We start from the raw sequence: 22,644 nt of genomic DNA on the forward strand, positions 1-22,644 counted from the left end.
TCACAATTTGATTTTTTTTAATTAACCTTTATTTATCCAAGTAAATACCTTTCAATCGCAGATCTCTTCTGTAGGTGAAGCATGAACCTGAAGGCACAGTGCATGTTTAATGAAGGGGTTCACAACATATTGTGCTAACAAACAGGTAACAACGTTACACTATGGGCGGCACATGGAGTATATACTAGGGATGAATTGATTTTCAGCTACATTTAGAATGTTTTTTTTTTATCTGTCCTATGATGAAAACTGAAGATCATCATGCTACATCTTTAAAACAGGAAATTTTATATTAAATATTTTGACATAAACTGTTTTTGAAGCTGTACTAAAGAATAGAGGACATGCGTTCAAATGTTTTACTTTGGTTGCAGTTGATGTTTGTGATTTCAGATACAGTCTGTGTGCACAACACATTTATAATGTATTTTCTATTATATATGTATTTCTTTGACTACAAAGCTGCCTTCCATTTTGCAATAGTGCTTTAATAAATTTTTTATCATTAGTATTTATCATATAGGCTGTGTGTGTGTGTGTGCACGTGTATGACTAAATAAAGCATCTTACATAAATTTAATGATTTATTTAAACAAAATGGTAACTCTTCAAACTTGCATATATGGTGGTCATACAACTCAGAATGTAATGTGAATTGCAAATTTATACAGGAAGCATAAATACACACAAATACACAAATACCGTATACAGGAAACAATCAACACTCTGGCATTTATACTGTTTGTTTTTAGCTTATGTATTGTGAAGCATTTTGTGCACATTTGACTGAAAGGCCACTATAAGTAAAAGTTTTTTTAACGTTGATTGATTGATTGAAACATGTCTCTCTTAACTGTAATTAATATAAAGTTGCAAAAAGATCACACTTCAATACATTTACTTTTTTAATCCATGAAACCAGAAAAAGAAAAAAATAGCATTAATGCTGCCTAAAATAAATTATATAAGAAAAAAAAATGGAATTGATCCAGTCATTTTGATTGTTTCTTCACTGGAGAGGGCAGTGTAGTGACAGGCATGCGAGATGGGAAATTCCACAGAAAAGTCAGACTGTGATGAAAGCTTCCAGGAAACTTGGACTGGGCCAGGGGGAGGTATAAAAGCAGGACCCTCAGCGTATGAAACTCTGAATCCTTCAGAAGAACCACAAGTCTTTTTGATGCTCTTCATTTATCACAACTGAAACGGTGGGTGTAGATGTTTAATTTTATATTTTGTTCTGCTCAGTTTTAACTCGTGGTGAATAGTTTGATATAAAAATAATCTGACTGTATTTTTCATTTTTTATGTGTAGAATTTCTGCTTTGGGCTATCTCGGGACTTTGAGTTAAAGATGTTTTCTTTGTGGATCCGATTGTTCTTTCTTTGTTCAGGTATTTAAATCTAATGCCGACAGAATGTCTCACTTTGAACTTTCACAATACAGAGTTTAAATGTATCCTTACTGACTGTTTTACTCTGTTTCGCATCATCAGTGCTGCACATGTGGACCAGTGTAGAGTGTTGGTCTTACTTCTACTCAAACACCACCATGGACTGGGATACAGCTCGGGTCTGGTGTAAGACCCACTACACGGACATGGTGGCGATCCAGAACCAGGAGGAGATTGGGCATCTTAACAGCTGGCTTCCCTGGAAGAACAACTACTACTGGATCGGGATCCGCAAGATTGAGAACATCTGGACCTGGGTGGGGACAAACAAATCTCTGACAGCAGAAGCCACCAACTGGGCAAAAAACGAACCAAACAATGGGAACAGCAAAGTAAAGAATGTGCACAGTGTTGAGAAATCTGAGGACTGTGTGGAGATGTACATTAAAAGGGAAAAGCAGACAGGAAAATGGAATGATGAGTGGTGCAAAAAACACAAGACGGCGTTGTGCTACGCAGGTGAGGACTTTAAATTGGCCATGTTTTGGTTAGATGTTTGTAAAAGTTTACAACTGTGTCAATTTACCAACAAGCTGACCTACTTTTACTCAGCGATCTATAACGATATGACTCTTTCTCTCCAGCTGCCTGCAAGAACGACTCATGCCTCTATGGAGAATGTGTGGAGACCATCAACAGCCACAGGTGCGAGTGCACTCCAGGATTTTATGGCGAAAAGTGCCAACATGGTAATTAAATGCCTAATTTCACTTATTCACATTCATACTTTCATAGCCATACGACTTAAAATTAAAAATTGTTTTTGTCGCAGTTGTTAAATGTAACAAAGACGAGGTGATGGCCCCACAGAACGGAAGAGTGGATTGCCTTCATTCATATGGAGACTTTGCCTACAACTCCTCGTGTCGGTATTTCTGTGAGGAAGGATACCAGCTGAGCACACCAGGACCTCAGAGATGCAACGAGGCAGGAAACTGGACTGAGGTGTCTCCTACATGTGAATGTGAGTTCGAGTGTTTTACAAAGATGCTGTATTTAAGAAGACAATGTATGACGTATTTTGATCTTAGTGGGTTTCATATACTTGCATTTCTGAGGCATCTGATCTGATTTATGTTTTGCCCTTTCATGTACAGTGGTTCAGTGTCAGAAACTGTTCCCACCTTCAAGTGGCTCCATGAGGTGCTCAGACCCTCTGGGACCCTCCAGCTATCGATCCACCTGTACCTTTACCTGTGCTGAAGGCTATGAGCTGGATGAACCCTTGTCTGACACCTTGCAATGTGAACCTTTAGGAAAGTGGAATGCCTCGCAGCCATCGTGTGTCGGTATGGTCCCACAAACATTTTATTCTACAATGATTCTGCAAGTTTCAAATGTTAACACATTTTTTTTGTGTTTGCTGTGTTATAAAGGCAACCTTTATGAGACATTAAGACTTTTCCATTTCTTGGCTCTCTTCTTTGCAGCTGTCCAGTGTTCTGCTCTCGGGGATTTAGAGAATGGCTTTGTCACATGTGAAGATGAAACAGAAATGAGGTTCAGCTACAAGAAGAACTGCAGCTTCAGCTGTGATGCTGGCTACCGTCTGGTGGGACCAACCAGGGTCACTTGCACATCTGCAGCCGAGTGGAGTGAGCAGACGCCTCACTGTGAAGGTGAGGGAACACTTCAAGTGTAAATACCTTCCATAAAACAACTCTTCTTACTGGGAAATGTTCTCTAAATGTTGTTCTCTTTGCCTCTTGTGTTAGCCATCACTTGCCAGAGACCTGAAGCTGGAGCTCAAATGGTTATTCAGTGCAGTGGATCAGAACTGCGACTAGACGCTACCTGCAGTTTCAGCTGTGAGTCAGGCTTTGAACTGCAGGGAGCAAACACCACTAAATGTTCTGAGGATGGGCGATGGAGTGAGGCCATACCTACCTGCACAGGTACGGAAGCACGTTTGCCACCTCAGTCTGCACTTTTATTCTTTGCCTTATCATGTAATTTATCCTTGTTTTATTTTATACTTTTACTTTTTACAATATTATAGTCTTTATTGTATTACAATAATTTAAGCAATGCCTTTATATTGTAATGATTTTATAATTGTATGCTTCTTTTCTATTTTGCAGCTGTTCGGTGTCCAGCTCTCCAGCAACCAGCCCACAGCGTTCTCAGTTGTGAAGGCGACGCAGAAATGAGGTTCAGTTACGGAAACGCCTGCAGCTTTAGCTGTGCGCCTGGCTATCGGCTGATGGGACCGAGCAGGGTCGTCTGCACAGCCGCAGCTCAGTGGAGTGAGCAGACAGCGCACTGTGAAGGTAAGAGAACAATTTCAGTAAAATCCAATAACTTTTTCACGTGACGAAGAAGGCTCTTCAGTAAATGTGTTTTGTTCTCGTTCGATTTACTTTCCTGCATCAGCCATCACTTGCAAGTTTCCAGAAGCAGAAGCTCCGGTCATCACAAAGTGCACCAAACCTTTGACTGAACTTGGGCTGAACTCCAGCTGCAGCTTCAGCTGTGAGCCAGGCTTTGAACTTCAGGGAGCAAACGCTACCACGTGCACTGAGAGCGGACACTGGAATGAAGCCACACCTGCCTGCAAAGGTACAGCTAAAGCATTTTGTTTGGCCTTTTGCATTGCAGTGCTTAGATGCAAGTCAGAAGTGCTTTTAGGCCAGGGCTATTCAACTGGTGGCCCAGGGACCAAATCAGGCCCCTGGATGAACTCAGTTCAGCCCACTAATGGGTTAATTTTAAATAAGACTAGATTTTAAACCATAAAACAAACTTATTTAATGAAAGTAACTGCTGGATGTCCGGCTGATGAGCTCTTGGTCTCAGTAACTGTGGCCCCCTGAGCAATTTAGTTGAATAGCCCTGTTTTAGGCAGTGATGTGTTACCACTAAAATAAGATTTTTCTTTAAACGTATTTTTTTCCCTTCCATCCAACAGCTGTTAAATGCCTGCCCCTCACGGCTCCTGAACATGGTCATATTAACTGCTCCAACCAGGAGCCAGTTTATAATTCCCAGTGCTCTTTCATGTGTGATCAAGATTACTCCTTAAAGGGGCAAGAGCTGCTGATCTGTGGTCATGATGGCACTTGGTCTGGGGAAAAGCCCACATGTCAAGGTAAAACAAACAAAAAAAAATAACATTCATTGAGGAGAAATTTGAAATGAGCCAATTAATCATGCCTCATACGTTCTGCAGCTCTTTCCTCTTCTGCTACTACTGTTGCCATGGGCGTGGCAGCAGGCGGCACTGCTCTGGCATCGGTTCTGTCTCTGGCCATGTGGATCCTGAAACGACTGAGGCAGAGAGCGTCCAAATTTGAGTTGAACAGGTGAGATCAGTGTTCATTTCTCTTAAGTTTGCTTCTGAAGTTTTCTAGAAAGGTACAGTAATAACATTCTTCCATTTGTGATTTTTTTTTTTTTACAGCAACTCTGACATCGAGGAGCCCCCACAAGTCTACAAAAACAGCATTGACAGCCTCATATAGTACACGTGATAGGTCAGATGCATCAAAGAATATTTTATTTTGTCATATTTATGTAATATGTAAAGAGTGGTACAGAATTGCTCTGTGATATTGTTAATTTCCTCCCAGTGGGAGTTTATCTTGAACACATTGTTCTACAGCTTTATGAACATAGATGAGTCGCTCTCATCTTATTGTGAATGTTACAGACCGCTGTTGGTTGACTTTTGTGTCACTGAATGACTGTGAATATTTTCACAATATTATTTATGTTGTATTTATTTTTTATGAAGCTGAATCTAATTGTTTTAAGCAAGACTGGTTTAACTGTTTAAAGTGCTGAGTTTATTGTCATTGTGCATCTCTGGGCATTCAAAACTAATAAACATCGATCAGTGAAAAACTCCACGTTATCAATATTTAATGAGTATTTATGTTAAAAAATCATGAATTTATAAATAATTGTGTTGAAATATGGACAAAGAGTCCGACGCTACCATATAAAAATGCACCGGTTTACTATGAACCACTATAATTTGTTTGTTTCCTAAAATCTCATCCCACTAAACAAATTTCAAATATACAGTATATTTCAAATATCAAGTTTCATTAACTGTCAAATTACTTCACTTTTAGCTATTGCAACGTCAAGGTTTCAAGATTTGAAACCCTGGAGTGCAGACAGGACATGTGGACTTGAAAAAAAAAAAACTGATCTATTAAAAAATAAAAATCTGGCTGTGAAGGCAGCAAAACTACTTACAATATAAACGCAACACTGGCAACTCTAGGAGACACCAATAGGATAAACCCATAACTGGCTGCACTCAGCATAATGCAAAACTAAGAAACAAACAGCAAAATATAAAGAAATATTAATTCACCTAAATCACAAACACCTGGGAAAAAGACAAGTGAGAAGAGGTGACAGGGGGCGGGGCAGGAGCAGAACTGTACGATGGATGACAGGTGCAAACAAGGTTCAAGGTTCTTTAATGTCATTCACATCACTTGTGGTACATGAGGTGGAACAAAACTCCATTATCTTTACGCACTTCTTTTCAGGTCGTTGGGTCACTGGTGTCCATGTCTAGCTATCACTGTGCGAGAGATGGAGGACACCCTGGACAGGTCTCAGTCCATCACAGGGCCACAGAGACAAACAAAACAAACAACCATTCACTGTCACTCACACCCAGGAACAAGTTAGTTACCAACCAGCCTAACATGCATGTTTTTTATTTGGTGGAAACCAGAGTACCCACACATGAGAGAGCATACAAATTCCACCTAGAAAGGCCCCCGGCAGGGATTTGAACCGGGGCGACCTTCTCGCTGAGAGGCAGCAGCTCTACCAGCTGCGCCACCGTGCTGCCTACCCCTGAGATTTAGCCATGAACACTTCCAGAAAGTTTCCATAGTCCTGATAAGATGTTACAGTTTCTGTCAGCCGGTACAACTCTGATAAGCATTCACAGAAGTTCTCGGGGGGGGGGGGGGGGGGCAGGGGTGGACAGAGCAGAGCTTCTTGATTTACATATCCACCAGGAGCAGTTTGAGATAAGTTGGCCTATCCGAGGTCAAGCTGGGAGGCCAGATTCAGATAAACAACAATTGTTTTGGGCAGGCAGACTCTGATTTCTGTCTGCCTTCAGTTCTGCTGGTACTCTCACTGGCGAATCCAAACAGTCAGATTTATGGACATTCTGTCGGTCCGTGCTTGTTAGCCTTCTCCAAGGTCGAGTGAGTGCCGGTGAGTTCCAGGAGCCGCAAGTGTCCTACGATTCTCAGAAACTGCATCCAGCTTACGGTTGAGCTCGCAAAGCATATGTGTCTGAGTGCTCGAAGCACAAATTAATCCTTCACATAAGGTTGGCAGATTTACCATGGCCGAAACTGCTGCCGGCATCTTCCTAATTTGTCGATATCCAAGGAATCCACCAATTCCAAATAGCAGAAACCCTGTTATCATAAATCCAATAATGTGCACATCTTCTACATCCTCCACGGACAGTACAGACAGACACATCATCTTCCACTACCCCCAGGAATCCATGACATACACAGCTGTGTGCATCCATTCATACCCTGTCTCTTGGTCGAAAAAATGTTATTAATTGCGTTGAGAGACCAGCTGACCAGAGCCATAATAATAATTTACGGTTCAGGGGGAGTGGTGGCGCGAAGGTTAGAGAGGTGGGCCTGCGATCCGAAGATCGCCGGTTCACGCCCCGGCCCCGACAACATCATAATTCTGGGTGGGGTAAGTGAAGCAGCCACACTTGCCCCCATCCTCATTCGCCCCACTCTGGACACATGAGCAAGGCCCTTAACCCCCACCATGTGCTCCCTAAACAGGTCTCTCTTGAAAATGAGTTCTCGTGGCTCAATGAGACTACCTGGATAAATAAAGGATAAATTAAAAAAAAAGAAGAAGATGTGTAAAGAGAGTCTCTGATACACAGGACAAAGAGCAAAAGCAGAAGGAAGAAAAGCATCCGTCTTCGCCGAGGGCAAGTGAGAAAAAAACTGTGAAAAAGTTAAGTGTTCATGTGTTATGTGTTCATGCACCAAACCAAAATTTTGATGCTGAATTTTTATATTTTATTTTAAGCTGGCGGGAGGCTGTGGCTGAGTGGCTAGAGCAGTCGTCCTCCAATGCAAGTGTTGGGGGTTTGAATCCACCAGTAGTCACATGCTGAAGTGTACCAAGCAAGACACTGAACCCCTCATTGCCTCCGGTGTGTGTCCCATCGGTGTATGAATGTGATAAAGCTCTGATTCTCTTTAGAATGATTTGTTTAATTAGCTTTGCATAGACCATAGAGTGCTGTATGAATGGGTAAATGAGGGCACAGATTGTAAAGCGCTTTGAGTATCTTGATAAGATCTAAACATAAGTACAGTCCAAAAAAATAAGCTTTCATACTAATACTTTAAATTATGAGTAAAGCAGTGCACCAAGGGTTTGCTTTTCATTTTAATTCAGTCTAATCTGTTCAATATTCAGTTTGGCTAATGGCATTCACCCTCACAATGTTGCTGTGGCCTCTGTGTTCATCACCTCCCCATCACAGAAGGACAGAGTAGATGAATAGTTGTGATAAGTTCTAACAGAAGGGAAAGGGGTTTTGATGACAGAGCATATTTTAAAGATTATTGCTGTTCTTTGTTTTAGGGAAGTCAGTGTCTTCTTCATCAGCACTTTTATGAGACCATGACACTATCTTGGGTTAGAGGTGAAAGAACAGGCTTTGCTCTTATATAACGTTCATTTTTTTTAAAAGTGTTATGGAATAAGCATTTCAAGATGGACAGAGAGGTGAATGACCCAATTGCAGAAGAAATGAGGACCAGAAAACTGTAATAGCAAACTAAATGGAATGAAGACTAAAATAAAAGAAATCCACTTTGCAACTAAATAGTATCTACAAAATAAAACATGAAGTGAGGCTGGCAAGACAGAACAAGAGTTGTATCAAAATTCAGACCAGATTATTTTTTTCCAGGTTACAGGGAGATGGTGCCAATCTTTGTCACTGTGCAAGAAACAGGACCCTGGACAGGTTGTATGTCCATCAAATGAACATGTATAGTGACAAACAACCATTCACATGCTCACCCACATCTAGGGAAAATTAGCCAATTAACCCAACATGCATGTTTTTGGTCTGTGGGAGAAAACCAGATTACTCAAAGAAGACCCGTGAATGCAGGGAGAGAACATGCAAACTCCACAGAAAGTCCAGGAGGTGAACCTGTGACCTTCTTGCTGTGAGGCTACGTCTCTAACAACTGCACCTCCATGCCGCCCTCATCAAATAACAAAATCTAACAACTACAAAGGACTGGGGGAAAAAAACTCAAATGCAATCAGTCTCAACAAGTGAAGGGTAATAAAATAAAAGATTAGCTGATCTTCAAAAGACATACGTTTAAATGTATTTCTATTATGTCTTTAAAATGAACGTTTGCATTTTTGATGCGTTTACATTTAAAAAGTAAAGGTCAATAAAAAATAAAAATAATCTTAGCATTAATCAGTATAAAAATCTTCTGTTAGATCATATCAGTCTTGAAACAGCATCTGCCGACACATTGGATCAATCTCTGTGGGCTCCTTTGATCGGCTCCATTACATAGTGAGGGTGGGTAGTCTGGGATCTGACCTTGTGGGGCCTTGGGGTTGATGTGGAGGCGGGTGTATGGGTTTGGGGCCCCGGGGGGGTTGCCGGGGGCTGGGCTCTTGGGGGTACCTGGGCAGGGGGGCACTGCTTTCCCTCTGGGGAGGGCCTGGGTGGTTCTGGGGGATGTCTGCTGGTGGCTGCATGCAGGCCCTCAGGTGGTCTGTGGCGGCAGTCGTGGGTCACCGATCTGGTAGCCTGGCTGTGCTGGTGTGGGTTCGGGGTGGGCGCGGGGGCTTGGGGTTCTGGGGGCTTATCGCCCCCGGGCTTGGGCCTGTGGGGTTCGGGGATCTTGGGCTCTGGCGGGCGGGTTGCCGGGCTCTGGGCCGGCTTGCGCTCTGGTGCCCGGTTCTGGGCGGGGGCCTTCGGCTCGCTGGTGGGTTGTGGGTTCATGGGCTGGGGGGTTGGGTGTTTGGGGGCGTGACCAGTGGCCCCTAAGAGGGGGTAGTTTGACCCAGCCTAGGTGTCTAGTGTGCTATGTGTTTTGAGAGATGTCCGAATGAGGGGTGGGTGTAGTATTTCTTCTGGGGTGGGGATGGGGTGGATGTCCTTGGGGGCGGCCCGGGACTGTGCATGGCTGGCTGGCTGGCCCCTTTCCTGTGGTGGGGGCTCGCTCCCGGTGCTTCCTGGCACTGTCGGCGGTTGGGCGGGCGCTCTTGGCCGGGTCGTCCTGGTGGGGTTTGGCTCCATCTGGTGGCGGGCTGACTGCGGTCTGTGGGGGTCCTGGTGGCCCTCGGGTGTGTAGGCTGCTGGTGCGGCTTATGGCGGCCCTCGGGGCTCTGTCCCTCTCTGGTCTGGAGCTCAGCGGGCCTGGCGGTCGGTCCAGATGGAGAGGTGTCTTGGCCTCAATCCCTGGGTGGACCTTGGGGGGCTGGGGGGGGGGGCTGTTGGGTCAGTGGGGGAGCTGACTCCCTGTGGGAGCATTTGCTCTCACAGTTATTTCGCCCCATCCCTCACCATGCACCTCCACCCTCTTCATTTCAATTCCACACATTTAGGGTTGTTTGGGCTCGGGTGTGCTGCAACAATTTTACATCTTTGTTGAACATAGCCACCTGGGACTCAATTTTATTGTACACCTTAGACATTCATTCATAACATCCTCATGACATTCATATATAGGAATTTGAAGTGGGCACATGGCTATGGGTGGTGGGATGACCTTACTCTCACCCCCTGTGCCTGTGCTCACTTACAACGGTTACATTTAGACACTAGGGTTGGATAGAGTTGGGGTGGAGGGGAAACTGGCACCTTGCCAGCCTTTGCTCCTTCTTCTTTCCTTTTTAATGGCACTCTACAACAACACACATCAACAGCACATCTAGGGGTGGGGGTGTATGTGTCGGGGTCTTATTTTTATTTATTTATTTATTTTTTTTCTCCTCTTCCTACCCACCTAGTTCCCTGACTGCCATTCCGGGGGTGGGGTCCGGGAGAAGGGCAGGCCGTCGGGTGTTGACCAGGACTATGTGGGGGTTCGGGGTCTGGGGGTTGCCGTGGGCGGTGCTGGCGCTGTGCTCTCCCTGGGGTTATTTGGACCCCCTGAGCTTGGCTCTTGGGTGACATGGTTGGCCCGCTGACCGGGGTGGCTGCCGGGGCCTGGCAGGCGGTCGGCTGGGGGTGTGTGCTTGGTTGTTGACGGTGTGTGGGGGTGGTTGGTGGCGTGTCCTCTTCATGGTGGGGGGGTGTCCTGTCGGCGGGGCATGGCCTGGGCCGGTTCTGGGGTATTGGCTCTTCTCCGCTCAGGAATGAATGGGTTTACCTCCTGGGTTTGGGCATGGGCTGCCCCCTGTAGAGGGCGGGTACATGTCTTGGACCTGGGGGGTTTAGAGTGTGTATCGGGAATAAGAATGAAATGTATCGTTATTGTATGTCTTTGAGTGAATGAATGTGAGATTGAGGTTGGGATAGTGTGATTGTGTCTGTGTATGAATGGATATTTGTTAGGCCAAGACTCGGACTGCCCCCTCTTTGATACAACTGGGGGTGCTTGGCATCGCGCCCCTATCGCGCGGCCCCCTGGTGGGGTGTGCCCTTGCCTGCCGGCGCGCTTGGGGCCCCTGGTATCGGGGGCTGGGCGCTTGGGCGTGTGTCGGCTCGGCCTGGTGTCTGCCTGGTGGGGCTCGGGTCCTCTGGCCCTGTCAGGCCTTGGCCTGGGTGGTGTGAGTCCTCGGTGCCCGGGCCTCGGTGCCTGGACCTGGACCTACATCGGTGCGGCGGGTGCCGACGGGGGCCTATGAGTTTGTCGCTGTTGGCCCCGGGGGGTCACTGTATGTGGTTGCTGGTGGGGATCTTCCGGTTCTCCCCTGTGGTCCGTTCTGGGGGGTGGGTGAGTGGTTCGTCCTGTGTGGGTGGCTCTGGGGGCTCCGCGGTCGGGGTCCCTCCTGGGGTCTTGGACTCTGGTCCCCCCTTTTTCATCTGCCTCTGGTCTTGGGGGTCGGGTCTCTGCTGCTTCACAGTTACTAATAAATGTTCTATTAGAGAAGCCTTATACACTTATGCATGCTCACAACCACACACAAATAGAAGCAGGGATGCTTATTTAGGCTTTATATGTAGATATATAGATATGTATGTGAGTGTATATTCATGTGTATGTATGTATGTATGTATATAGGCGTAGGTATGGGTATATATATTTATGGAAACTTACTGCAAAGCCATGAATATTTTAAGTTCTTTATACATATGTATTTTGTTGCTATGTTTTGTCATGTTCTTTGCAGGTGAACAGACAGTGGCCGGGTGTTTTGACGTGTGCTCTATTTGTATATATTTCTTATATTTTGGAGTCTTACTTTGTCTTTTCTTTCTTTCTATCCTATTGGAAAAAAAAAAAAAAAAAAAAAAAAAACCTACACTAGATAGTCACTATAATAAATATTTCATAATAATGGTGTGGAAAGGATGGCTGTAAGGGGAGAAGGGAGGCCATCAAAAAAAAAAAAAAAAAAAAAAAAAGTAAAGGTCAATAATGCAAAGAAATGTACTCAGATTTGACTTGCAGCTACTTTTATTGATGTTTCAACAATTAATTATCCTATTTGAAGTAAGGCTTGTGCACAGAAGCTGTTCAAAAATACATTTTGTATGACTATATTGTCTTCTTGCTACCACACAGAACTCAGCCCTTTTTTACTGGATCCAAATCACCAAACACTACTTAAATGAGACCTGAACATGGAATGAGAACAACAAAACATGGATTTGTGAATATTCGTGAACCAAAAATGCGTATTACAACCACATCACATAATTTTGTGTTGAAATCTTTGTAGAGTGGACCAGAATGGGGAAAGTGGAAAAATGAGGAACTGTATCAGTGAATACTATCCACAGTTTGTTACCAAGGTGTGAATTGTTTGACTGAATCAAACTTAATCATCTTTTGTTCAAAGAACAGAGGATGTACTTAAGAAACAGTAAAGGATGTGTTATATGTCGTAAAGATGCCAGAAGATTATTGAGATGATAAATAACACAACCTGCCTCTGTGAGCTTGGGTTTAGGGGAGACACCTGCCAAACAGGTGAGGAGACAGCTTGAGGACATAACAGTAGATGCTGTGTACAATTTAAAACAATAGTTAACATTTTTGTAAGTAGGATTCTACTGAAAGGTTCTAAACAATATTTTGCCTGTTGTGAATCTTTTCTGTGGTTTCAAAATAGTAAGAGTTTAAATTCTGACTGCGTTGATGGCTGTAGTCCAAACAGGGCAGACCAAAGTGGACTACTGCCATCTTAAAGCAACTCCTGTTGTCCTCTTCCTGTTTTTCATCAACACATCCGTACCACATCTGCTTCCTTTATTTCCCGAAGCCTCGCTGAGAGCCATGCTGAAAATATGAACCAAGCATGCATCAGTATTTAATCTCTATTTTAAATACACATCACTTTTACAATTTAAAAAAAAAACTTTTTAAAGACATTACATACCTGTCTGCGCTTGACCTGCTTGTGCCCCCAGCAGTGGAGAGCCCCCCTCTGTCTCTGCCTGATAACAGTTCAACTCTTCCTTCAACACAACTGGTCTATTCAGATTCCATGCAGGTTTCCTCTTAACTGACCCCTCAGATGAGACCCTTGCAGCTACCAGGGACTCGAACAGGTCATGACCATGGCAATGTTTCTGATTAGACATAGCAAAACCAATTTTTCATACCGAGTCAAGCTGTCTTGAGAATTTTTTTTAAATGTAAACCTGTCTGTATTTTACAGACATTCTATGCACCAAGTCCTTTCAGTGCTGTAAACAGACAACTGGAAATTGTACCTACAAGAACCCATGCAGCATGCACAGATTAATTTTTGTTTCAAATTATTTATATAAATAGTTTTCACCTGTAATTTATTTTAATTCCTGTATTTATTTTTGTTAAGCAAACTTGAGTTAGCCTAAGTTTAGCTTAGGCCATGCAGTTGTTTTTGGATTATGTCATATGTGTGCCTGTGTTCTCAGTTCATATCTGATGGTAGAATAATAAGCCTTCCTAACAGGATGCAATGGAACAACTGATACTGGCTGTGGTTCAGTTCTTAATGGGCAAATAATGTTGTTTATATTTTTGTGTTCTTTCTGCAAAAATGAGTAATTGTAGAAACAAGAATCAGTGGTTGAAGGCTGAAATAGTAAAACCTGCAACAAATAGTGCAAAGTCCATCCATCCATTATCTTTACCCTCTTTTTCCATTTTGGGTCACGGGGGTCACCGGTGCCCATGTCCAGCAATCACTGTGCGAGGGGCGGAGTACACCCTGGACTGGTCTCCAGTCCATCACAGGGACACATAGAGACAAATGAGACAAACAACCATTCACTCTCTCACTCACACCTAGGGACAATTTAGAGTTACCAATCAGCCTAACATGCATGTTTTTGGTCTGTGGGAGGAAACTGGAGTACCCGGAGAAAACCCACACATGCACGGAGAGAACATGCAAACTCCACCCAGACAGGCCCCCCGGACCAGGATTTGAACCGGGAACCTGCTCACTGAGAGGCAGCAGCTCTGCCAGTTGCGTCACCATGCTGCCCCCATATTAATTTCCTTTAGTTCAAATTAAATAAAGTCTGGATCATTGAATGGAACAATAATTAAATTTCTCAGAAGGAAGCCTGCACATTTTCAGGCACCAAACTTATTTTGTTGTTTGTTAAATTTTCAACCTGAAAGGTAGAGATTGTGCAGATGCAAGGAGCCACAATTACAAAAGTGACTTGAAGCTCACCAAACCTTCCTTCAATCAGGAGGATGTCAGATTTCTCAGCAATCTGATGCTACTGACCTATTGCTATTTTTTAGATATTTTCGCTGTTAAAATATTTTAGCCATAAACTCATTGTAAAATACAAGTCCACCATTTTAGCTACATGACGTGACAAGTTGTCCTTACAAACTCACAACTCATGAATTCACACTTTTGCTTGATACCTGTTACACTCTAAGACACTTGGGATCTATACTGCTGGTGTCTATGTAGTAGCCAAGTGAGACCGAAAAATGTCCAGTAACAGAAGAAGTCAGGGTCTTATGTGAAAATTTGATCCATACTAAGTGATTACTCCAAGAGGATGGATTTTGTTCATTCATTAATTTTAAGATGACCTCCAGCTCCTGGTTGCATCTCTCCGTCTGGCCATTTGATTGTGGATGGTAATGTGAGGTAAGACTGGAGGCAGCATATAGGGAGTCACAAAAATTCTTCCGTACTTGGGAGATAAACTGAGGACCTCGGTCCGATATGTCAAGGGGAATACTATAGATCCAGAAAACATGCTGTGTCACAAGTCAGGAGTCATCTGGACTCTGTACCACAGATGGGAAGCATCTTCACAAACTCAGAAGACATGGAAAAGGAGAAGTCCCACACAAGACAGGCTCTGGAGCAATATATATATCCTAAATGGATCTTCAAGAAAGCAGAGAAGAAACCCAAACAGGACTCCAGTCAGCCATCAGTTGAGAAGGAGAAACCCAGACCTAGACCAGTGGTCATTTCGTATGTTGTAGGAGATTCAGAGAAACTGAGACGTTTATATTCTAAACATGACGTCCCAGTGGCTTTCAAACCCAAAAATGAATTACAGCAAAGACTGGTCCATCCCAAAGATCCAGTCTACCAGCTCAAATAGAGTAATATTGTGTATGTTGTTAATCATTCAGGTGCACAAACTCCTCCACTACAATAAAGTGGCGATTCAAGGAGGAGCCATTCCATTTCATTCTCACTATTTCCACCTGAAGTGGAGGCCATAATGCAACAGTCAGTAACATTATGCAATCCAAGTTTCAGCTCCTAATGTCCTTGAAAAGTCATGACTCCTGGACGTCTCAACCACCAACCAGCTGCCTTCGCCCAATCGTGAACCCATCATCCAGCAGTGGCTTCTGGAGAGATGTCTGCTCAAGTAGTGGTGTGTGGACGTCAACTCAGCTACAGCTGATTCCAGTTCGCCCTGCTTGTCAGTCAGGAGCTGCAAGAAGGGTAATTGGTGGAAACAGGCATGAACCAACTGGAATCCTCACAACCAGCAGTGATTGACTGGCAGCAATATGATACAGCCAGGTATGTACTTGGTTCATTCTCACTAACTACCCAGCATGAACCTGATTTGTTCCAGCTACTGTGCATTAATTAGGTAAATAGGCTAAGTATCAGTTTTGCCGTGAACTCATTGGATGGGACCGGATATACTTTAGAATGACCACACGGATCAGTAGACTGTTAAGTGTCCCTGCATGCACAACTAAAATAACTGTCATTATGTATAATTTTAAAAGTGTTTCAGACTTTATTGTTGGCTTTCAGTTGAATTACTTTTTTGTTTTTGTTCCTGTAATGCTCAGACCATATTTGCACATATCAACTGCCACATTTACTTATCGAAAGCTACACTCAGAAAATAGTCACATCCTATTATGGGTCACATCTATCATCTCTTTACTTCACACTCATTTACGGCCATGCCGAACAATCAACACTGTAATTAAATGTGTGGGCCGTCGCTGTTTCCCTTAATTGTAAATCATGCCATAATGATTATTCATGCTCAAACTGGATGTTCCAACACTGTAGGCGAGGATAAAACCAAAATGATTCATAAGAACACTGAATAAAGTAAAATTTTAAAAGTCTGTTATTTCTCTTTGAGCTGACACTGTTGCATGTGTGCATGCTGTGATGGATGTTTTATGGCTACTTCTGCTAGATGGGAAACATTTAACTGTCTGGGTACATAAACAGAATTACAGTATGCTGAATGATTGTAATAATTGTAAAATATGATGAAGGATTTGGTCTAATTAGAATTAAAGTAACTTGTACTTCTCAGAGTTGTGATGCAAACAGGGAGTAATGTCAAACTCAGGCAAATTAAAAGTCATGGACTCCCTGTTTGACCACAGAATAAACTAAGTACAAAAATATTAGTCAGAGTTTACAAGCTGGTCTGAGACTTGGTTCAGGTTACATCCTGATGCCTTTTTATTTTGAAACCCATCACTCGTTTTTTTATCTGTTCCTTCCTCTCTTTTCCTCTGACGTTCAGATCCGTCCATTTCTTAAAGTTTCACAAACTTTCATGATTGCTTGACCTGCTCTAAAACTCACAGGACCTTCAGTTTCAGTTCTCATGGTGTGACAGGTTGTGGGACAGTTGACTCAAAGTGGACCTTGGCTGTCACATGCAGGAGAGATGTTCACTTAGCTTGGATAAAAGATCTGATAAATCTGGATATTTTCAAGCAAAAGAAAAACAGAAACTCCAAGCAGAGCTTCTCTTTGTGTCTAAAAGATGTCTCTGTTTCATTGCTCTTTACTCTGATCTACAAAGAAAGCTTAGTTTTTGATGGTTTTGTCCTGAATAAGGACATTGAACTCAGACTGCGCCACAGCTGGTACCTTAGTGTGGAACTTGCACGTTCTCTCTGTGCATGTGTGAGTTTTCTCCAGGTACTCCGTTTTGCTTCTACAGTTCAAAACCTTGCATGTTAGGTAAATTGGTAATTTTTAAATTGGCCCTAGGAGTGAGTGTGTGCCTGCATGGTTGTTTGTCTTGGACAAATGATCTGTCCACAGTGTAACCCTCCTTCTCACCCATTAACTGCTGGAGATAATTCCAGTTTCCTGCTACCCTGAAGCTTTATGTTGGTGTGAGAAATGGTTGGATCTATTGATCCCAAGTAGTTTTTAAAGGTGTAATTGTGACTCTTTGTGAGTTAGGCTGTTGAATGGTTCTGTATTTTAAATCCAAAGATGTCCTCCTCTCAGATTTTAGTTTTTTTAATTATTTGATTTTTATGTAAAATTTGGTTTTAATGCTCGGTGCACATCAGCCTGTCTACACAGTTTTCCTCAGTCGGAGAAGTCTAAGACAGTGTCTGCAGGAATGTGGAGAAGAGAAACATTTTGTTGTCAGGGTTATTATTCAAAATTTTACAAAGCACATTTCATTTAACACCTCCTACTTTGTGACTGTGCTGTAATAGAGATACACTACTGTATGTGTCTTAATTGTCTCATACCTTAGTTTCCATATTTTGAATCAGCACTAGACACAGTTGTGTTCATGGTTATCTGCAGCACATCGGTGCCTTCTACTGGCCAAAGCTCCAAAACACACAGGATGAATGCAGCAACGATACTGTGGTGTTTGAAAGTTTGTGAACTCTATAATTTTCTATATATCTGCATAAATATGACCTAATATATCATTGGATTTTCACACAAGTCCTAAAAGTAGATAGAGAACCCAGTCAAAAAAAAATAAAAATTAGAATGAAAATAATAACAAATAAAAATACAAAAATAGAAGAAAGTCCAATATGCATTAGCAAGGTGCAAATGGGCATTGAGGTAAGTACTGTAAGTTCTTTTTGCAACTAAAGTCCTGTGGAATGGGGCGATGTATGCATGTATGTGTATTAGGGGTAGGCATGAAGGGTGGGAATGTATATGTAGCAGGACTATTTGTTTAAGAGCTGGACAGCCCTGAGCACAAAGGTAGCTCTTCTCTGTGTCCTGCAGGCAGGGCAGTGAAGCCGGCGACCTGATGGAGGTCACTCAAATGATGAGATGAGGACGTGTGAAGGGTCCTGTATGATCCGGTTCACTAACCTGCATGTTAAGTGTTCAAAGACAACAGGCGGGGTCCTAAGGGGTAATCCAATCATTTTAGAACAGACAGTGACCGTCTTCTGCAGGTGGATTCTGTTCTGGAGGCTGGTAGAATGAAACCAGCAGGTTATGGAGAAGGTGATGATGCTCTCATTGAAGGAGTAGTAAAATGTCTGGAGAATGATCTTACTTACTCCAACGGAGTTGAGCTTCCTGAGGAGCCACAGCCTCTGGTGACACTTTCTGAGGATCTCCTCCGTGTTGGCGGAGAATTTCAGCAGACTGTCAAAGATGGTACCCAGATATTTGAACTCCTCCACAAGCTCAACAAGCTCCCCATGGTGTGTTTCCTCACATTAACTGCTCACTTCAGGTCCTTCCACAACATTTGGATTGTATTAAGTTCAGGACTTTGGCTTGGCCTTTCCAAAACATGAACTTTATTCTTCTTGAACCATGCTTTGGTAGAGAGACTTGTGTGTTTAGGATCATTGTCTCGTTACATGATCCACCTTCTCTTGAGATTCAGTTCACGGACAGATGTTCTGACATTTTCCTTTAGAATCATCTGATATAATTCAGAATTCATTGTTCCATCAGTGATGGCAAGCTGTCCTGGCCCAGATGCAGCAGAACAGGCCCAAACCATGATACTACCACCACCACGTTTCACAGATGGGATAAGGTTCTTATGCATGAATGCTGTTTTCCTTTCTCCAAACATAACAGTTTTCATTTAAACCAAAAAGTTATATTTTGGTCTCATCCGTCCATAAAACTTTCTTCCAACAGCCTCCTGGCTTGTCCACGTGATCTTTATCAAACTGCAGACGAGCAGCCATGTTGTTTTTGGAGAGCAGTGGTTTCTCCTTCAACCCTTCAATGCACACCATTGTTGTTCAGAGTTCTCCTGATGGTGGACTCATGAACATTAACATTAGTCAATCTGAGAGAGACCTTCAGTTTTTTAGACGTTACCTTTGACTCCTTTGTGACCTCACCGACTGTTAAACGCTCTTGAAGTGATCTTTGTTGGTCGACCACTGCTGGGGAGGGTATAATGGTTTTGAATTTCCTCCATTTGTACACAATGTGTCTGATGGTAGATCGGTGGAGTCCAAACTCTTTACAGATGGTTTTGTAACCTTTTAAATTGTTCGGACCTATTTGAGAATTTCTTCTTCTCTGTGCGTTTTCACCTGCAAACTTGACAACTTCCTCAAGAGCACAGAGATGCTGCTTTGTGCCTCCACAAGAATTTGGACTGACAGTGAGTCAAAGTACACACATTTATCAGTATTAAAGTATGTTCACTCACAAAAAGCTTCGTTTATCATCATTTTTGAAACTATAGGGTTTTTCAAGTAAAAAAAAATGCTGTTGTGTTATTCACCACTAAAAGTTTAACAAATGTGTGTAAATACCATGCTTTGAACTTGAATATTTAATTCAGATCATACTGCAACACTGTGCAGCCTTTGAGTCTTAATAAATGTAATCAGAGCAGTTGTTGTTGGTCATTGTGTTGTTTTATTCACTGCTTATCAGAGTCATAAATCAAGCACTTGATCAGTTCTGGCATTCATTCAACATTGTCCAGTAACATGTAGGACAATGTGAGACGACCTTGTCCTCACATCAACAGCTCTGTTCACCCAGATGCCACATCTTTGCAGTGCAGGGTCCAAACGTCTCAGAGCTTGTCAAACAGTGTCACTTTAGCACATTTAGTGACCGGAAAGCTTGTGTCACGGAGTGGAGAAATATGATCTATTATTGGCTCAAGGATTGTCATGGGACTCAGAAAATAATGAACCTTTGCTACATGTCATGGAAAACTGAAGTTTGTATTTTTTTTTTCATAGAATTGGTCAAAAATGTATTTGTTATTTTCCATATACCACTTTAACCAGTACGGAGCAATACAAACATGGGATCTGAGGCCCCACATCTCCCTGTTTAGGTCCGCACCTCATTTTAAAGTACAACAGCCATTTAAAAATAATCTGTATATTCTCAAACAAACTGATGTTACCTAACGTTCTGTGTAACTATTGTCTTTTTGGACTAATATGCCTCCGTGCATTGAAGTGCTTCAAAGGGCCTTTGGAGGAATCTTCATAAAAGCACATCTGTCTCTGAGCTGCAGCAGCATGAAGCCAATTAAACCAGTTAAGAGACAGAGGGTTTGTGGCTTCTGGTTGGCACGAGGAGAGCAATTAATAACTGACCGCTGACAGGAAACTGTTTGGCTACCGTCAGAATCATAATGAGGTTATTGCTGCCCACTGTGACCATATGATCATATTTTGATCTTTCATTTTTTTTATTGGGGGGTGGGGGAACAAAGTTTGATATAGACACTCAAAAAGATGATAAAAACAAGCAAAAAAAAAAAAAGAAACTGCCGTTGCCTATAAGGGTTTCCTCCTTATCTTTAGAGTTTCATCCCTAAATGAATGAAGTCAGGCATTATGATGCAGGAGTCCTTCTGACACATTCATTCATGCAAATTCCTGCACTTTCTTGAACCAGACTCAGACCCAAAGGGACTCACGGAGCCACACACAGCAGCATTCTCTGCTGCATACTTCTTCAGCCCTTGTTGGCAACGGTGCACCACGGTGACAGACAGTTAGATTGTTCCCGACCATTGGACTCATTCTTTCTGCTCTGCAAGGTCTGATTTCATAGAGGGGAATATGAGCTAAGTCCAGGAGAGGGTTCATGGCTGGGGCAAGGAGGCGCTCCGTACAGTGGGGCTTCATATTTCTGTCTCACCCTGGACATTCTCTCCTGACACAGCTTTCAGCCCCTCTGCTGTAGAGCCCACTCTCCCTGTAGATGTTCTCAGCTTCTCATCCCAGGATTGGTGCATTCCAGCTAGGCACAGTGCTTGGGTGGTCCCCAATACCGTGCCCCCACCTCCCCAATTCCCAGTCTTCTTTGACGAGAGCAAAGGGAAGCACAATGTGATCATTGATGAAGGCAGCGTGGATGCCATGCTTACCTGCCACTGACCCGTGCAGCTGTCAGAGTCCAGTTTTTCTTTCTGGTTTGTTACAATCTCATGATACACCCAACAGCCAGAGGTAGATGTCACCAAGATGGGACTGATAAGTGATGAGGATGGACTGACCTGCGTCTCACCCTCAGCAAGAATTTGTTCTTACAACCGCATCAGAATGAGATGTGCATTCATCTCACAGGTTCAGATTTATTATTTTTGATCACCTTGAATCATTCAAGATGAGTAACTTGTACACAAAATGAGAAAATAAATACAAATACACACCCAAATGAGTATTTACATGAATTAATGTTAATCTCATGAGCTAATGAAACTTACATGAATATGATCAGCAATTTTATGCATGCAGTTTAGCCACTTGTTGGAGATTGTGCTGTACAGCAGGACTGCAAAGCATCCGAGGCAGCAGTGTAATAATGTTAAAGTCATAGTTCAAATGTTTTTAGTAAGATTCTGTGGAAAGTGGAGTTGTTTGAAGATCATTATTGTCAAGGCTGTACTCGGACTAACTGTTGGCTCATTGGTCCTGTCAGAATTAAACTGTATTTCTCTAAGCTGTCGTTCAAATAATTATCCACAACAGGTGAGATGTTTACAACCTTTCCACAGAGCCCCAATTCAATAAAGTCTGAACAATCCGTTTAAAGAGGCAAAAATGACTTATCCACCCGAAAGTTTTGGAGGTACCGGGTGTTTTCAGGGTGTAAAGCAGAGTGAGTCCCACACAGCACTTCTTGATCTCCAGTCTCCACCCTCAGGAGGTGAAGTACGAGTCCTGCATGGAGTAGAGGCAGTCGATGGGAGTGAGTGGCGAGGTGTCACCCAGAGAGAGGCAGTCACTGTCCACCACATGACACAGAGGGTCTCTGTCAACGTTGCCGTGCACGCCCTTAAATCCTGCAGAAATCAGATTTACATTAATAATAGTGATGTTGCACACAAACATGTTTATTCAGCAAACACAGTGTAGCTTTTATTTTGAGTGTTTTGTGGAGCGGGTGAAGGGACACACAGTGGCTCAGTTGGAAAAGCTGCTGCCTTTCGGCGAGATGGGCGCTGGACCAAATCCTAGCCAGGGACCTTTCTGGGTAAAAGATTGCATGTTCTCTGTGCATGTGTGGGTTTTCTCCAGGTACTCCGATTTCCTCCCACAGTCCAAAAACATGCATGTTAGACTGATTGGTAACTCTAAAATGTCCCTAGGTGTGAGTGAGAGAGTGAATGGTTGTTTGTCTCGTTTGTCTTTTTGTGTCCCTGTGATGGACTGGAGACCTGTCCAGAGTGTCCCCTGTCTCTCGCACAGCATATGGGCACCAGTGACCCGAAAAGGAAAAAGCAGGTAAAGTTGATGGATGGATGAATCTTGTGTGTGGTCTTTTTAGGAACATAATTTTACAGTTCTGCAGTTCTGTA

At 43.0% G+C, this 22,644-nt stretch overlaps 2 protein-coding genes across 2 annotated transcripts in view; one reads left to right on the forward strand and one right to left on the reverse strand.

Annotated features, from left to right (window-relative positions):
- The first annotated feature begins 1,504 nt into the window (after positions 1 to 1,504).
- LOC119407870 (E-selectin-like) lies at positions 1,505 to 4,915 on the forward strand. Its single transcript, XM_037674696.1, has 11 exons — positions 1,505 to 1,913; positions 2,039 to 2,143; positions 2,227 to 2,418; positions 2,552 to 2,743; positions 2,885 to 3,073; positions 3,170 to 3,349; positions 3,536 to 3,724; positions 3,828 to 4,013; positions 4,363 to 4,542; positions 4,624 to 4,756; positions 4,855 to 4,915. The coding sequence occupies exons 1-11, from the start codon at positions 1,505 to 1,507 to the stop codon at positions 4,913 to 4,915; spliced, it is 2,016 nt and encodes a 671-aa protein (XP_037530624.1).
- A 17,070-nt stretch (positions 4,916 to 21,985) lies between these two features.
- lmx1a (LIM homeobox transcription factor 1, alpha) overlaps positions 21,986 to 22,644 on the reverse strand; it is a 15,475-nt gene continuing 14,816 nt past the window's right edge. The window contains exon 7 of the mRNA XM_037674697.1: positions 21,986 to 22,128. Within this exon, the coding sequence (XP_037530625.1) occupies positions 21,986 to 22,128 (143 nt within the window). The remainder of the gene's footprint in view (positions 22,129 to 22,644) is intronic.

The sequence above is a fragment of the Nematolebias whitei genome, chromosome 3, assembly GCF_014905685.2.
Source record: "Nematolebias whitei isolate Nwh7 chromosome 3, NemWhi1, whole genome shotgun sequence".
Taxonomy (NCBI): Eukaryota; Metazoa; Chordata; class Actinopteri; order Cyprinodontiformes; family Rivulidae; genus Nematolebias; species Nematolebias whitei.

Bases quoted from the DNA above. Each gene is read 5' to 3' on its own strand.
- LOC119407870 (XM_037674696.1), top strand. From the start codon at position 1,505: ATGTGGACCAGTGTAGAGTGTTGGTCTTACTTCTACTCAAACACCACC. The intron at 1,914-2,038 runs GTGAGGACTTTA...CTTTCTCTCCAG, and splicing joins GACGGCGTTGTGCTACGCAG to CTGCCTGCAAGAACGACTCA. The intron at 4,014-4,362 runs GTACAGCTAAAG...TCCATCCAACAG, and splicing joins AGCCACACCTGCCTGCAAAG to CTGTTAAATGCCTGCCCCTC.